The 15,210-nt window shown below is 58.0% G+C and overlaps 6 protein-coding genes across 6 annotated transcripts; 2 read left to right on the forward strand and 4 right to left on the reverse strand.

The window, feature by feature from the left end:
• Positions 1-96: 96 nt before the first annotated feature.
• Positions 97-2,754, forward strand: TRAVEDRAFT_57328 (uncharacterized protein). Its single transcript, XM_008037030.1, has 7 exons — positions 97-200; positions 260-373; positions 442-686; positions 821-1,078; positions 1,135-1,205; positions 1,261-1,994; positions 2,053-2,754. The coding sequence occupies exons 1-7, from the start codon at positions 113-115 to the stop codon at positions 2,367-2,369; spliced, it is 1,827 nt and encodes a 608-aa protein (XP_008035221.1). The 5' UTR covers positions 97-112; the 3' UTR covers positions 2,370-2,754.
• A 976-nt stretch (positions 2,755-3,730) lies between these two features.
• TRAVEDRAFT_70433 (uncharacterized protein) lies at positions 3,731-6,353 on the reverse strand (the record flags this gene model as incomplete). Its single annotated transcript, XM_008037741.1, has 4 exons — positions 3,731-4,561; positions 4,624-4,790; positions 4,856-5,933; positions 5,991-6,353. The coding sequence occupies 4 exons, from the start codon at positions 6,351-6,353 to the stop codon at positions 3,737-3,739; spliced, it is 2,433 nt and encodes an 810-aa protein (XP_008035932.1). The 3' UTR covers positions 3,731-3,736.
• Positions 6,354-7,075: 722 nt separating this feature from the next.
• On the reverse strand, positions 7,076-9,639 carry TRAVEDRAFT_164209 (DnaJ-domain-containing protein). The gene is made up of 9 exons (XM_008037742.1): positions 9,407-9,639; positions 9,246-9,351; positions 9,072-9,186; positions 8,965-9,017; positions 8,825-8,911; positions 8,598-8,769; positions 8,196-8,541; positions 7,599-8,146; positions 7,076-7,546 (listed from the first exon to the last, which is right to left on the reverse strand). Exons 1-9 carry the CDS (start codon positions 9,513-9,515, stop codon positions 7,097-7,099), a joined length of 1,986 nt encoding a protein of 661 aa, XP_008035933.1. The 5' UTR covers positions 9,516-9,639; the 3' UTR covers positions 7,076-7,096.
• Positions 9,640-9,775: 136 nt separating this feature from the next.
• TRAVEDRAFT_144804 (uncharacterized protein) lies at positions 9,776-11,688 on the forward strand. Its single transcript, XM_008037743.1, has 4 exons — positions 9,776-10,032; positions 10,100-10,140; positions 10,189-11,339; positions 11,395-11,688. Exons 1-4 carry the CDS (start codon positions 9,809-9,811, stop codon positions 11,614-11,616), a joined length of 1,638 nt encoding a protein of 545 aa, XP_008035934.1. The 5' UTR covers positions 9,776-9,808; the 3' UTR covers positions 11,617-11,688.
• A 104-nt stretch (positions 11,689-11,792) lies between these two features.
• On the reverse strand, positions 11,793-13,722 carry TRAVEDRAFT_45143 (uncharacterized protein; the record flags this gene model as incomplete). Its single annotated transcript, XM_008036935.1, has 2 exons — positions 11,793-13,241; positions 13,291-13,722. The coding sequence occupies 2 exons, from the start codon at positions 13,720-13,722 to the stop codon at positions 11,793-11,795; spliced, it is 1,881 nt and encodes a 626-aa protein (XP_008035126.1).
• Positions 13,723-14,270: 548 nt separating this feature from the next.
• On the reverse strand, positions 14,271-14,674 carry TRAVEDRAFT_45144 (uncharacterized protein; the record flags this gene model as incomplete). Its single annotated transcript, XM_008036936.1, has 5 exons — positions 14,271-14,381; positions 14,433-14,450; positions 14,523-14,540; positions 14,592-14,607; positions 14,667-14,674. 5 exons carry the CDS (start codon positions 14,672-14,674, stop codon positions 14,271-14,273), a joined length of 171 nt encoding a protein of 56 aa, XP_008035127.1.
• Positions 14,675-15,210: the final 536 nt, after the last annotated feature.

Below are 15,210 nucleotides of genomic sequence, written 5' to 3' on the forward strand. Positions count from 1 at the left end.
GGAGCTTCTCTCTCCACCTACTCGCCGCTCCTTGCGCCCACTCTTTGCCTCATCCCGTCTGCACCCCGCTCTCCGAGTACTTTCGCGTCCCCGACGCGTCCGACGACGCCTCATGTCCAGATTCCTCAACGCCTACACCGCCCTCTCCCCAACCTCTTCCCGCTCTGAGGTCGCGCAAGTCCTCCAGACTATCGCAAATGGCATGGCGCTTCCCGTTCCGTCGCGCGGTCAGGCTCGCTCATCTTCGCCCATTCTCTAGCACTCCCCCTGCAGATCGACGATGCTAAACGCGGAGAGCTCATACAGACCATTATCGACGATCTGACGAAATCTAATGCTAACGGCGGCAAGAAGAGCAGGCTCACAACGAAAGGTCCGTCCTATCCCCTCCCCTCCCGCTCGCGCCGCATTATGAACCGGGCGATCGCGCGCGTGCTATAGATGCCGCACCTGCTCTCCAAGCCGTCAAACATCTAGGCAAGAATCCCGCAGGGTCCGAGGTCATCGCCTCCCCTGCGAATCTCTCCGCCATGCTATCCTTCTCGCGGACGTTCAAGGACGATCCCGAGGCCTCCAACGAGGCTATTCGATGTGTGGCGAACGCGATGCTCCTCGTGGACCAGGCGCGTACCACGTTTATCAAGAAAGAGGTCGGAGGCGGCGACTTTGCGATGGACCTTCTGGAGGTGCGTTTTTCCCGACCGTGCTTTCGCCACATCCCGCTCAATGTTTGTTACATCTCGCTCAATGTTCAATACATCCCGATCAATGCTCGCCACATCCCGCTCAATGTTCGCCACATCCCACTCAACGGCCGCAGAAATCTGGAATTCCCGAGCGCATATTCCTGGCTTCCCGCCTTCTGTTCTTGTCCACGGTCTCTATCTTTGCTGCCGGCGAACTCATCAAATCGCTCGTCGAGTCAAAACCGGCCGGCCACCCGGGCAATGTCATCGAGATCATCGGCACTAAGCTCGACCATCTGACGCGGGGCATCCTCACCGGCACCAAATTTGCACGCGAAGCCATGACCGACCTATTGAAGTTTACGTTTAATCTGTTGCTACACTACCCTAAGGCGAGTTCCGATCGTTATTGCTCGTTATTAAATATCGACTAAAGTGTCTGCGCTAGCTTGTCGATGAATCTAGTAATACGAACGAACCGAAAGTAATGGGCGACTGCTGGAGTGATCGTTTGGACGGGTGCGTGTGCAACGCTCATCGTCCGAGGTGCATATACTGACATCACCCCGCGCAGTATCCTTCCCTATCTCTTGCGCACGTTCAGCACGCTACCGCCCTCATTCCCCGCTCCACTCGCCGCCCCCCTGACCCATGTCATCCACTCCCTAATCACGATCCCGGTCTCACCATCTCTGCGCACCGTATGGTTCCCCCGCACGACGAACAGTCGCGGTTCCCCCATCCCGCCACCCTCGAAAGCATCAAGCTCATCAGATACATCAGGCAAGCCCTCGCGGACGTCCAGCAGCAGCAGTAGTCAAGCAGGCTCGCCAACAGGAGGGCCGGCCAAGGACCCGAAGCCCGGCGCGTTCGACCGTGCCTGGTCTGCCCTGGCTGCGGGCCGCCGGTCGCTATCACGCTCGTCGTCTCCACATGCGATGACAACACCCATCGACGTCCTGCTGCGCTCGTATGACTTGTTGGACGTCTCGCTAAACCACTACATGCCCGGTACGGTCGAACCCGATGACGGGAGCGTGCGGGAACGGTGTAAGGGCGAGACGGACCAGTCACTCGACGATGTCCTGACGCCGCTCGCGGTACTCATTACAAAGCTGTGCCAGGCGGACGAGGGCTCGCGCATGCGCATGCGCGCGTGGATACTACCCGAGGACCTCGACCGCACAAGTCCGTTGGAGGGCCGCGCGGACCTGTTAGGCAGGCTGCTGCGGCTGCTCGCGTCCGTGCACTACGCGAAGCTCAAGAATGCCGTCGGCGAGATGCTGTTCGCCGTGTGCGATTCGGACGGTGCGTCGCTCTCGGTACTTCGGTGACTTATGAAATGCTGACATGAATGGTGCCACAGCGAGCACGCTGTCGTCGTACGTCGGGTACGGAAACGTTGCCGGCTTCCTGTTCAACAAGGGCATCATGAGCGCGCCGCCACCGCCGCGCGGGTCGAGCGGCGCGGCGGGCCCTGCCGCGATGTCGTCGGGCGTGCCCATCAACCCCATTACGGGCATTGCGGAGCGGCCAGCGGCGCCTATCGAGATGTCGGACGAGGAGAAGGAGCGCGAGGCGGAGAAGCTGTTCGTGCTGTTCGACCGGCTGGAGAAGACGGGCGCGCTCCCGAAGGAGAACAACCCGATACGCAAGGCGATCCAGGAGGGCAAGCTCGGCTGAGGCTCCGTTCAGCGCGTCCAGGTGCGGATGGGGAAGGGAATGGAGGGGATACGCGCTGGTTTTTGTTTGTTTTTGCTTCCTGTTCCGTTCTCTAATCGTTTCCGTTCCGTCTCAGCGCGCTGCTAGCACCGCGGCGCGCGTGTCCCAGAACCGCTAAGCTTATTGCCAGGCCCGGACTGGCGCGTATACCTTTGTGACTACCGCTGCGCCGTTGACCGTAGTCCGCGTTCTGTACATACCCTCCGCACGTCCCCACACGCAGCCGTCCGTCTAGCCTACGCTACATTCGTCTAATATGACATAGTGCTCTCGCTCTCGCTCTATTCCCTTCTGCTCTTCCGCCCTCCTTCTGTGGCTTAGACAGCGGTCTCGGAAGATGTCGGCTCCGCCTCGCCCTGCTTCGCGACTTGCTTCACGGGCATGAACCACGCGTGCTCGCCCGCCTCCTCATCTGTCGCGAACGCGACCTCGCGCACCTCGACGTTCGCCCACGGCGCGTGCGTGTTGCGGCCCGCGGTGAGGTAGCGTAGATCTCATCGGTCTGACACCGTCGAGCAGAGTCTGCGGCGTATGCTTCACGTATACAAGATACTTGCGATCAAGTTGACGAGAGTACTTGCTCGGGCGGGAACCAACGTACAAAGCACGCAAGATCGGTCGGCCGGTTCGACGGCAGTGGACGATATAGTTTCCGAGGTTATGACATCATGTACAAACGACACAATTCTACGATATATACACAAGTAGTAGTCCGGGGTATCTGTGAGAACGGAATATGAAAGTACGAAGAGTCAAACACAGAGAGAGATATGTTATATACAGGAGATATACAGAGTGAGAACACGGGACGATGATGGTACTGGAACACGGAATCGATCGCGGGAGGACAAGTATGCGCAGTCAGCATCCCTCGACGGCCACGGACCGACGTATTGATCGCCACCGTCACTCAGGTGAGGAGTGAGAAGCGGGGCATGGGAGGAGAATGTCGTGGGGTAGCGCGTAGTACACGAACAGACCAACGCGCACGTCGCATAGTGGGGTAGGCGGACGGGATTGTCGCCCGGAGGCAGCCGCGGCGGGCGAGCATTCGTTGCGCGTAGGAAGGTCGAGAATGGTAGGTCGCGCGATGTGGGTGGCCTTCCGGGGCACCGCGAGGTGAGCAGTTGTCGTCGAAGACGAATCGCAGAGATCCTGCGACGTGGCTAGGTGATTGGCGGAAAACGCCGGGGCACATACCCAGACTGAGAGGAAACCGGCGATGAGTGGGATCGAGGATATGGCGTAGGGATGGAGGAATGAGCCACCATGAAGAGAGCGCGAACGTCGTAAAGCCAGATGATTTGGGGGAAGAATATGATGAGACCTCAAGACCTAGGGCGTTTAGCAGGCTTGCCACTGCTTGTCGCGCTTTCCAACGTCTCGGAACCGCGCTTCGAACCCGTCTTGGTCCTCTCCGTCTGAAGGGGCGTGTTCTTGTCGGGCTTCTTGTCCGTGCAACGGTCCGAGTTCTTAGCAGGCCAATCCTTGGCGAGGGATAGCCATAGCATTTGCAGCAAGGGCTGATGGTCCTCAAGGTTCTTGGCAAGCTCTTTGAGAGACTCCCGAGACGGTCCAGACGGCACATTCTCGACGATCGTCGTGAGAGGATTTTGCGACGTGGACGCATTCGCACGCGGAAATACTTGGTCCATCCCATCAGGCGGGGCCAATTCTCCCAGCAGGCCGCTATTGAAAGGGTTGATGGTCGCCGCATTGGTCCCCGGCTTGGTCGCCTTCGTTTCGGAGGGAAGAGTGACAGCGTAATACGCACTGAGCCAGGATAAGAACGTGGTGAAGACCTCGTCCAACGGGTAGACCCTGTCAAGCTCTTCCGGCCATACGAAATGCAGCGTAGTGGCAGGAGGCGTCGGATCGTCCTTCTTCTGCGGGTTGTATGCCGCGATGTCTATGGAGCCGTTGCGCATCGCTTGACGCTTGGCCGCCCCGCAAAGATTTCCGTCCTCATGGAAGGCGTAGTCGTCAAAGTAGTCGCGGAGAAGGCGGGGCACCGCGTTGACTGGGCAGTTGTGGGGAAGGACGCGGAGCGCGATGTAAAGCATGACATGGAAGAATGCTTCCAGCTCGTCCTGGATGACGATCATTCTTGTATAGTTGTCCAGCGCCTTTGCGGACATGAACTGCCAAGTTCCCTGAAAGAAGGAAGTGCATTAGTGTCAACGACGCAGGTCGCTAGCGAGACGTGATAACGAACCGTTCGGTCAGGCTGACGCCCCTCTTTCAACTGTTGCGACATTTTCTTCGACAGCTCCCAATCGTTGAGGAGTCCATACCATAGTCCGTCCTCCTTCTTGTATATCAGGATGTTCCCAGCGCTGATGTCGCGGTGGATGATATCATTCTTGTACGCCTGCGAGTGGGCTAGGATAACGAGTGACCGATCAGCAAAGGAGGGCCTGTGGAGTCTCAGAGTTGAGCCCGCTCACCTAGTACTGCGCAGTACATCACTTTCATGAGCTCGTTGCCACTGGAGACTTCCTCCAACGGTTTGCCGACTTCCTTGGTCACGAGTCGATAATGTTGGTGGTGCTTCATGTGGCACTTCTCCTTGGGGTGGTGTTTCTTCCACACCGCCTGACTCTCTGTCTTCTGTCCGGGTATGTCGCCATGGCAGACGAGCGTGGGCACGTACTGAACGCGATGCGCCCTCAGTGCCTCGAGGATGGCGCCCTCCTTCTCGATGTGTTTGCTGACGACCCGCCACGCATCCTTCACATAAACGAAGTCGTCAGAGTCCGAGTCCGCGTCGAGGGCGATGTAGCCGCGAGTGGCGCGTCCGGCGACGCCGGGAGCCTGGAAGTGTGGCTTGCCCACTAGGAAACGTCGCTTCTTCTTCTTGTCGAGTTCATCGGTGACTTCCAACATCCACCAGGGCCATTCCTGGTCAAGCAGTTTTTCGAATCTCTTCGCCACGTAGTCTTCCGGGTCGATATTCTTCACTCGATCCAACATCCGCTGGCCCTCCTTCGACTCGGGAAGGACGCGCACAGCGGTGGTGTCGTGGCCGCGCTCAGCAGCCGCGAGATTGACGTAGTGGTGAAGGAACGCTGCAAGCTTCGTGCCGTCTGTCCAGTAGTTGAACTTGGACGTCGCGTAGATCCCGGCGCGATCGACACGAACGATGCGAGCGAAGTTGCCGAGGAAGAGGAGCATGTACTGGGCGGTCCGATGCTGGCGGTCGAATACCTTTTCGGCATAGTTCAGGACCTGTCCGAGCACCTTGCGCCGGGTGTCGGCCTCAGGCTCGTTAAAGTCGTCAGTCTCGTCGAACGGATCGCCGGCGGTGGCGTCCATCTTGCACTCGATAGCGATCTCGATTGACGACCAGTCTGTCCGGCCGAGCTTGGACGGGGTCTCCGTCGTGACCTCAACCCTGTCGAGTGCATCGTTGGGGTACAAGCCACAGTCGACTGCTTGCCTACTGTCGTCTGTCTTGTCGGCTTTGTGTGGGGTCGCTACTACCGTGTACCCTTTGCAGATCTTCGACTTGTTCAGAGCCGATGTCTAAGGAGCATATATGAGCATCAACAGCGGGCATAAGCTTAGCGAAAAGGAACGCACAATTATGGTGTACATATCCTGTTCGCTTCCCGCGGCTCCCCAAACGCCCTTGAAAGGATTGACGAATGATTGCCTCGTCGCTTCCGTGGACGCTCTTGTCGTGCGCGTAGACCCTGAGGAGGCGCGTAGCGGCCATGGCAACGACGAAACCAAAGACGACAGTAATGAGGGCGGGGCCGGTAGCGTCGCGTTGGGCATGAAGTCGCCCATGAACTTCTCATAGTCGACGACGTTAATCTTGCGATGCATGCTGAAACGCAGTTCGTTTCGTTTATCTGTCAGGGCGACTAGACCAGTGGCGAACGTATTGCAAAGGCGGCTGGCTCTGTTAGGAGAGGCAGGGGCGGGTTGGGGAGCAGCCATTGTGAGCGGTGGGGGTGGGTGGTGGGGTAAGAGAGAGGATACGCACCAGAGACGAGTCGGTGATGTTTTATAGGTCGAGGACCTGGCTTAAGCACGCGCTATTGTTTCCACGTTTTCTCTGTGTGGCGGGGGGTAGGACAATGGTGAGCGTAAGTCGAACGGTGGTGGCTAAGATGAAGTTCAAGTTGAAGAGTAGTAGACGCCCAGTCACGAACTCCGGAACAGAAGAGCGCGTGTGACAGACTGTCACACTGAGGACAAAGGGATTTACGCAAAAGGTTTAAAGTGCCTCACTGCCTCTGTCACTCAGATTCATAGCAATGATGACTCTAGCCACTATCACGGGTCTTAGAAATTATTGGGGTCCTCGATAATGCTCTACGAAGGTGGACTGGGAGTTTCTGACGATGCTTCGTACCAGCTTGAAGTGGCTGTGCTTCTCAGATCTACGCGCAAATCGCATACACTATGCTTTGACACCTCTTTTGAAGCACCGGTCAGTTTTGTGGGAGCCTCTGCTCAGCTAATAAAGTCTCCAACTCTTGAGCACCGACGGCTCTCAGCAATATCGACGTCAATATCCTCGTTTCATCGGAGTACCGGCACTGCAACGTTCATTACTTCCTCGATCGAGACGCACAAGCCCACATACTCACATGCCGCAAGCATGGGACAATCAAGAATCTCAAGCCGAACGCACGCGATAAATTACCAGACCCACAAAAAAAGGCACGCTCGATTACTCAATCGCTGTCGCTACTGCTATCGTCATCCTTCCCGCCCTGCTCCTCCTCGCCGTCCGTGTCGCTCTCGTCGTCGCTCTCGCCCTCGCCATCCGCGAGCTTCTTCACGCTGCCCCCGCGCATCAGCGCCATCTGGCCCGCGAGAGAGTCCTCCTCCGGGTCCGAGATGTCGTCGTCCGCGGGCTCCTCTGACGCGAGCACGCTCGGGTCGTCGATCTTCAGCACGACGTCCCGTGCCGCCTCCTCGCCCACGAACGTGTCGCTTACGACGAACACCTTCCACGTGAAGAGCCCGACCGTCTGCGGTGCCTGGAACTGGAGCTTGTATGACCGGTAGTCGAGCCCTCGTGCGGGATCTGCGACGGGGATGTCTGCGATCTTAAATGGCGGGACGACGACCTTGTTCGACTTGACGTCCGCGAGCACAACCCACCATGACGGCTTGCGGTTCTGTGCGGTCTCATAAGCTCAGTAGTGGATGAGAAATCATAGGTATACTCACGGCAGGCCAGTAGGGAGTGTGCGCGTATCCGTTCGTGTATTCGCCTTGGGGAAGGTCCTCGATATCCTTCTTACTCAGCAGGAACTCGTGGTCGCGCTTGTCGTTCGTCTCGGGCTTAGGCAGGGGTACCGCACTGCCATCCTTCGCGAGAGGCGCCAGGCGAGCCTTGACAACGAGGTGGACAAATGAACTCGGGGTTACGTAGCGCTCGCCAATCACTTTGAACGACGCATCAACGATTTCGGCATGACCGAGGCGCTCGAGCGCCTTCTGCGCGTCGGGCAGTGCAGCGGGGTCGATCTTGGAGAGAGAGGCAATCGCATCGGAGAAGTCGGTGGACTCGGACTTGGGCAGGGAAGAGGCGTCTGATGGCGCAATGCCAGGAAGCTGAGCGGCTTTGAGGTCTGCCTGACCTGGAGGGATGGCTTGTGCGATAAATGCATGAAGACGCATAGCGGCAAGCGTAGGAAGCAGCCAATTCCGCGCCATGGAAATGTTGAGCATCGCGTTGAGGAGCGTAGGCGTCTGGAGAAGAACTTGTGTTTGCTCTGTAGATTCGTTAGCGCTTGCAGCGAATTATATCAATGCCAAACATACCTTTCAGAAGGGTCGAATTCTGGATAGGCAAGCGTAGCAGGTGCGCATACAAGAGGACGAATGCCCTCCTGCGACTCTTGTGATCCTTGGGGGAGGCCTCTGCAAGCTTCACAAGCTCATCCCACTTCTCACCCAGCTTTTCCTTGATCTGCGATTCCAATTGCGCGAGTTCCGCGTCGACCTTACCCGCCTTAGACCCGGGCAGCTCCCACTCGAAAGATTTGCCCAGAGAGCTGGTGACGTCGTCCATGCCGGACTCCTCGGAGAGACTCTTCCAGAAAGCGGCGGCACTGCGGGTGTGAACACCGTCCTTAGTCTTTTCCCGGTTGCCGAACCACCAACGGCCCTACGAAGACGACGTCAGGTTCGCCGCAGCAGTAGCGTGTTAACGAGATCACGTACCACGATCGCAGGAAGCGCACCGCCAAAGATCACACCGTATGCGCCGAGAACCCAGATGTTGTTGCCGCTCTCGACAATCCATTTGGGTAGCGCAATACCCATGGACACTTCCTGACGGCCGTCCGGGTGCCCATACATCTCCCAGTTCTTGCGGATGTTCTCGTCCGTCAAACTAGCAGCATGATTTATGAGCACAATGCGCACATAGCGAGGGAATCTCGACGCACGATTTGTAGGCCTTGGTAATCTCAACAAATTTGGCCTCAACTGCCTCCATTGTTTCGTTCACGGCAAGCTTGACCTTGTCCGGATGGCTGTAGAGTGTGAGGTTAGTCCACGGCGTGACCAGCGAAACCCTATGACTTACAATTTACGGGAGAGTTTCTTGTAATGTGACTTGATTTCCTTGACGGTAGTACCCTGAATGGAAGTGCTTAGCGGAAGCATTTAATCGAGCCGCCGAGACTGACTTACCGTGCTGATACCAAGGATCTCAAAGGGGTCGTAAACTTTGTTTTGCGTCTCGGAATTCATGACCTTGTACACAAGGAACGCGACGATGGACCACCCGCCCGCGATGATCAGAGTTCTGTAAGAGGTACATTCGGGTCAGACACAGTCCGCCCATTTCCTACAGGACACACGTACCGTCTCCGAAGTTTTGGTGTCAAGAGGGAGCCACCCTCGCGCTTCCGAATGCGTTCGCGCTGAGTGGTGCATTGCTGGCACTGACAGCCAGTAAGCGCAGGAGGTTCTGAAACATATACATTCAGCGGGGCGTATCGGACTTGAGCGGAATCAGGACGTACTGCTCGCGGCGAGAGATGCAAGTGTGTATGGCACGAGGAAGATGGTGAGGAAGGTGAGGACGAAGTAGGCGGCCATGTTACCGGCTTCGTCATAGTTGTAGTTGGCCATGGTGGCCTGATTGGAACGGGTAACGCTGGGCCAAGCTAGAGTACACCGAGAGCACGCGCTAGAAAGAAAGCAGCGGCGAGAACGAGCGGGCGGGCGGACACGTCGTGGTGGCGGGAGAGAAGGAAGGGGTTGAGGAGGAGGACGTGTCTGAGCGGGAGAGTGACACAGTTTCGCTGGCGCGCTCGCTCGACACGTCCGCCACACGTGCGCTATAGCACGAGCGCCTCACACTCATCCTCTCCGCCGTTTCGCCGCCACCACGGCCTGCTACCGACGTCCTCTCTCCACCCGGTATGCGCGTAAAGGTCGAAACTGTCGCGCCTCTGCCGCACGTCAAGGCCTGGTTCAGCACTCATGCGGTTCCTTCCATCCTCGATCTCAAAACTTCTCTCTGCACCGACCTTCTACCCCTCGCTCATGAACGCGTCCGCCCGCAAGACATCCTCCTACTCCTAGACGACTTTGAGCTCTTGGACACGAGCCCAATCGATGTTGTACACGATGGAGACCTTGTAGTGTACGTCCGCATGCATATCTCACAATCTTCACCCAACCAAGGCTCTCATAGTCTCTATCCTCCATAGCATTAAGAAACGCCCAGGCAAACGAAAAGCTTCCCTGCGAGGTATCCATCAGTGCTCTCTACTCGCGCTACGTACTGAAGCCTCTCCAGACGAAGCCAGTCCTGCGCGCAAGCGGACAAAAGCGGACGATGGCAGGGCGGTTTCTCGGGTACCCCAACCTCCTGCGAAGAACCGCGCCTCTTCCAAATCGAGGCCACAAGCCCCGCACGAATCGTCTTCGGAGTCCAGCTCAGACTCAAGTTCGGACTCTGAGGACTCAGCTGAAGAAGATTCAGACTCGGATTCGGACTCGGACTCAGATTCCGACGCCTCCTCCTCGTCTTCCTCCTCGTCCACATCCTCCACCTCAAGCGCTCCAGCCGTCGAGCCTTCAAAACGAAAACAAGTCAATGGCACCGCCAAAGCTCCTGCACCCGCTGCTTCCACTCACCCATCCATCCCGCCCGGGTTCGGGAAGCCTACGACGCACAGCCGCAACCTTCGCCGACGACGCAAGAAGATGTACGAGCGCCTCTCGCTCACCGCCGAGCCCGCCAGCGTGAACGACATCCCCCTCGGCGAGCGTGCCCGCACAGACGACGCCTCTCCCGCTTCGTCGCCCCCAGAGCCCGAGCCCACCGCCCTCGCCCCGCCCGCGCAAGGCAAGACCAAGGGCAAGGGCAAAGAGACGGCCGTGGAGGAACACCCCGCGTTCCTGATGGCCTCCCTGCAGAACAAGAACAAGCGGCGCGGGTTCAAGCACGCGCTCACGCAGGGCGTTCCCGCCAAGATCCTCTTCTCCGACGCCCCACGGCCAGCGGCAGAACAGAACATGGACGTCGACGCAGACGCGCGCGTCGTCGAGGCCGGGCTCATGCTCGAGTCCCAGCGGAGCTCCTCGCGCGCACAGCCGCGCCTCGTGCCCCCGTCCGAGAAGCAGGAGCGCGGGCTGCTCCCCGCGAACATGTTCGTCACGAGCGTGGACGTCGAGGAGGGCCTGTGGCCCGCCAAGGGCAAGAAGAAGAAAAAGAAGAAGGCGCCTGTCAAGGAGGCGCAATGGGACTACGAGGAGGAGGAACAGACGTTTGCTGGGGGGCTGCCGTACGACGACGTGCCGGAGGTGCCCGCCGCTGTGCCTGCGGCGGGTGCGCAGGACGATTCGGCCTCGACGGAGCGCGTGGTGGTTGCTGCGCGGTGGGATACGCTTCGAAAGATCACAGACAAGGAACAGGTGCAAATTGGGACAACTGTCGCTTGGAAGGTCCGTTTTCTCTGGTCACCTCTTCTTAGCGCTCGCGGCTCACTCCTACGTGCAGGCGCTCGGGATCAACTTCGCTACGTTCACGCCGGAGGTACTTCTACACGTCGGGCGTGTTGCGAAGTGCGACGAAGAGCTCGTCGTCGAGCTCGTTGCTGAGCCAGGTTCAGCTGAGCTGTCGTTTGGTGGGGTGGTCGAGGAGGACGGCGGAGTGGCCGAGGAGACGTTCCAATGGTCGGACGTGCTCCAAGGTGACTGGCGCCTGGTCTCTGCACGATAAGACGGTCACAGGCGCTATCATTTGCTTTCCCGTATGCATCTCATACGGTGCACACTTTTTATGCTGAGGCCCATAAAAGAAAGAGATGGTATACAAATCGACTGCCGCTAACTCAAACGTAAGTAACATGATCCTCTCGCCCAATCGCGCTCCGCCTGCAGAGCCACGCCGCCACCTCATACATAGCGATACGCGCGGAGCTGCGCGAGCCACGTCCACTGCTCCAGCGCCCTGTCCACCTCGTCCAGCAAGTCCTGCAATATCGGGTGATGCCCCCGGTCGAACTCCCACGCCGACCACCGCGCGTTCCGCTCCGACGCGCTCACCGAGATACAGCTCAGCTCGCTGTGCGCGGGTACCATGCGCTTCCGGATCCGCAGTGGGGCCCACGGGGAGTCCGAGTCGTCCTGCCGCGCGTCGCCAGAGCCAAAGCTAGTGCTAGAGCCAGAATGCCAAACCAGATCGCGAGGGGCCGCGAGATAACTACCAGGGCTGCCAGAGTCGAAGCCCAGACCAGAGAGAGACGCAGGACCGAGAGAGCCGTATCCGAGCACAGTCCGCTGGCCAGTAGAGCCTCCCTTCGCTGACCGCTGGGGCGTGCTCGTCCTCAGCTCCGCGCGATCCTCCAGCAGCGGGTTCCGCGTGGCCGCCATGATGTCCTCCTGCACCGAGAACCGGCCGAGTCTGTCCACGTCGTTCGCCGAGCCAAACAGCTGCATTTCATCCTCGTCCCCGTCCGCGCCTGCCGCCGTGCGCCGCCGCGACTCGCTTGAAGTCGACGAGGATAACCCAGAGCGTGCGCTGCCGCTGTTGGACATATAGGCGGACGCGGCGCGCATCTGCGGGCGGCCCGTCCTGCTCTTCTGCGGGCTGTTCGCGAGCATCTTGACGGAAGAGTCCGAACCCGAGTCGGGCAGCGCAATCTGGAACCCGTACTCGGCGTAGATCGCCTGGCGCCGGAGGGCGAACTTGCGCCTGTCCCGCGCCGAGGTTGGTTTGGGTGGGGATGAGGGAATAGGTGCTGGTGTGGGCGCAGCAGCTTCACTGAGAGCCTCGTCCGAACGAGCCAATTCGACTGAAATTCTTCCGGGCCAGGATACATCGTCGCGGTCGTAGCCGGTATAAGCTGAGCTGTTGCTGTATAAAGAGCCTGAGGTAGTGTGTGAGATATTAGCTTGTGACGCGTCGCCGCCGCTGTATACGCTAGGATGTGTCTCCGATTCGGGGATCTCCACGATGTCGTCCAACGGCTGTTCCGATAGAATCATAGGTGTGGGAGGGGACGTGTCAAGTTCTGCTGATTCTGCATCAACATGACATGTGGAGATATTGCCGTCGCACAGAGGAGTGTCGCTCAGCCGTTCATCTAGGAGGGAGGTCTTCTGGTAGTCATGTGTAAACATGTCCTTGTAGACGGTGCCGGAAGCGGAGGAGAGCCGTTTACTCGTCCGGTCCTGGACGAGTGTGAACGAGGCAGATGCAGTGCTTGCAGACCGAGCGGAGTATGTGGATGCGGGATATTCAACCTCGCATGCTTCTTCTCGCCGCTCTTCCTGAGACCTTGTCGGCATTGCATCATCCAAGTAGTCCTCTGTGCCGGGTGAGTGTGTGAAACGTGCATCCTCCTGCTGCGTATGAGCTCAACATACCCGTGTCAGTGTAGGATGCACTCACCGTGTATATGTCCGCGGGTGGCATCAGTGGACTCACAGCTGGGGAGAACAGATCCGGCCGACTACGTCGAAGTTCCGTGCTCCCACCTCCGTCGCTATATACGGGAGACACCGGCACGCCAAGTCCATCCCTCCACTGCGCGCTCGGCCGCGAGGGCAAACTAGGTATCTCTGGGGTCCGCCGCCGCCCGCTGCTGAGCACGAGGTGGAAGCGGTGGGGCTGGGGAGACTTCAAAATCTCCTTCGTCTGCATGGTCTTCGCCCGTGCGCGGGATAAAGCGGCCTCGGTGTCTCCTCCTGGGGTGAGCGAGGAGATGGTGCAGATGCTGGCGGTGGGCGTGAGGAGGGAGCTAGCATTGAGACAGTCCGGGGTAGTCATGAAGCCGAGGCCAGAGGCACAGGAGGGAAAAGGGGAGAGTTGTCCTGGAGCCATGGTTGCGAAGATTCAGCGCAGCCCGCAACTTGTGGTGCCAGTATTAGACAGGCTCAGAGCAAAGGGACCTAGATGCAGGCAGCAGAGGTGAGCTCAACTCTCGGCGGAGGGCTTGATGCAGCAGGTAGCGCGAGGCACAGGACAAGCTGGCGGAATAGAGGGTGATGGGAGGGGCAAGTCGAGGATGAACCGAACAACCCGGTCCAACCACACACTTACCCTCGACTCCCTTCACGGTGAAGATCGCCACGAGCGCTAAATCCAGCATTGGACCTACAAACGCCCCCAACACCCGTTGTGTACCAGTAACGGCGACTCACACCCAGAGCCTCTTCAATAGGAGATACAAAATACGTGAAGACTGATATGGGAGGATACAGAGACGCTGTGACACAGCTGTAATACTCATCCGGACACTGACATCTTGACGACCGATTTTAGCGGTCAGTGTCCATTTGCTACAGATACTAGACATCAGCGCGTACACTGTAATAGGAGTGGTACATAAATCGAGTTGTTCAATTTGCCACTCACCGTGTTAGCCAGCCCTACGCGCCCCCAGCAGTCCCTTCCGCACCCGCCCGTAGGGAAGTCAGAAGGTCCTGGAGCCGCTTTCGGAGCTTCGTTACCAAGGGCTCTTCATCGGAGGACGGAGGAGGCTATGGTGGCTTAGCAGAATATACAGACTCATTGACACGCATCATACGCACGAGCTGGTCCAGAAGGTACTAGGTTCGGTCAAGCAGTGCGCAACTTTGTTCAGAAACGGCGAGACCTCATCACATTTCCTGTAGCCTTACCTCCGCTTCATCGATCGTCTGAAGCCGAGCTCAACAAAATGCACACGCAGAGAAACATCTTCAGCTTACGAGGATGATAGGGCCCCTGCGTCCATGAGCAAGAGTCAGCAACAAAACTAGAGAATCAGATTCATATAACGTCACCTGTTCATCTTGTGACTGGCGTATACTTATACGAAGCTCCCAGGCCGATATCCTGTTCATACATGAGCTACGTGTGCGATGGTATTATTGCGAATCGTTTCCATACCGGTTGTGCTGAAAGTTGGATAGCAAACGGTCTCAACGTTGGTCGAAAGCCTGAAGTGGCGGCCGGGTGGTGGCAGGAGATAGCGCACGTGGGCTTTGAGCGCTCACAAATATCACTGCTTCTGTGGCGGTGGTCGGCGGCAGCGCCGGCTTGTCCACCAACCACTTTCTCCACTGGCTCAGGCTGAACGCATTAGTACCTCCACGCATTATATGATCGTTCACATGAGACAGAACATGTGGCGAGGTATGCCTATATGCACTGTGACAGGTCAGAACTGAGGGCTAACTCCATTCGTAGTTGGATCTGGTATACTTGCCACTCAGTCCGAGCCTCGAAAACGAAAACGCGACATACAGCAGTGTACTCATTGTACTCATTGTGGAAAGACATTGCTAAAAGTTTTTTTGCCTCTACGGAAACGTCATTCTGTCTTTC

Source organism: Trametes versicolor (genome assembly GCF_000271585.1).
Source record: "Trametes versicolor FP-101664 SS1 unplaced genomic scaffold TRAVEscaffold_3, whole genome shotgun sequence".
Lineage (NCBI taxonomy): Eukaryota > Fungi > Basidiomycota > Agaricomycetes > Polyporales > Polyporaceae > Trametes > Trametes versicolor.

Coding starts and splice junctions, on each gene's coding strand:
- TRAVEDRAFT_57328 (XM_008037030.1), top strand. CDS start 113: ATGTCCAGATTCCTCAACGCCTACACCGCCCTCTCCCCAACCTCTTCC. Junction 201..259: donor CCTCCAGACTATCGCAAATG/GCATGGCGCTTC, acceptor CCCATTCTCTAG/CACTCCCCCTGCAGATCGAC. Junction 1,079..1,134: donor TGTTGCTACACTACCCTAAG/GCGAGTTCCGAT, acceptor TGTCTGCGCTAG/CTTGTCGATGAATCTAGTAA.
- TRAVEDRAFT_164209 (XM_008037742.1), bottom strand. CDS start 9,515: ATGGCCAACTACAACTATGACGAAGCCGGTAACATGGCCGCCTACTTC. Junction 9,352..9,406: donor TGCATCTCTCGCCGCGAGCA/GTACGTCCTGAT, acceptor TATATGTTTCAG/AACCTCCTGCGCTTACTGGC. Junction 9,187..9,245: donor ACACCAAAACTTCGGAGACG/GTACGTGTGTCC, acceptor TACCTCTTACAG/AACTCTGATCATCGCGGGCG.
- TRAVEDRAFT_144804 (XM_008037743.1), top strand. CDS start 9,809: ATGCGCGTAAAGGTCGAAACTGTCGCGCCTCTGCCGCACGTCAAGGCC. Junction 10,033..10,099: donor CACGATGGAGACCTTGTAGT/GTACGTCCGCAT, acceptor TATCCTCCATAG/CATTAAGAAACGCCCAGGCA. Junction 11,340..11,394: donor GGACAACTGTCGCTTGGAAG/GTCCGTTTTCTC, acceptor TCCTACGTGCAG/GCGCTCGGGATCAACTTCGC.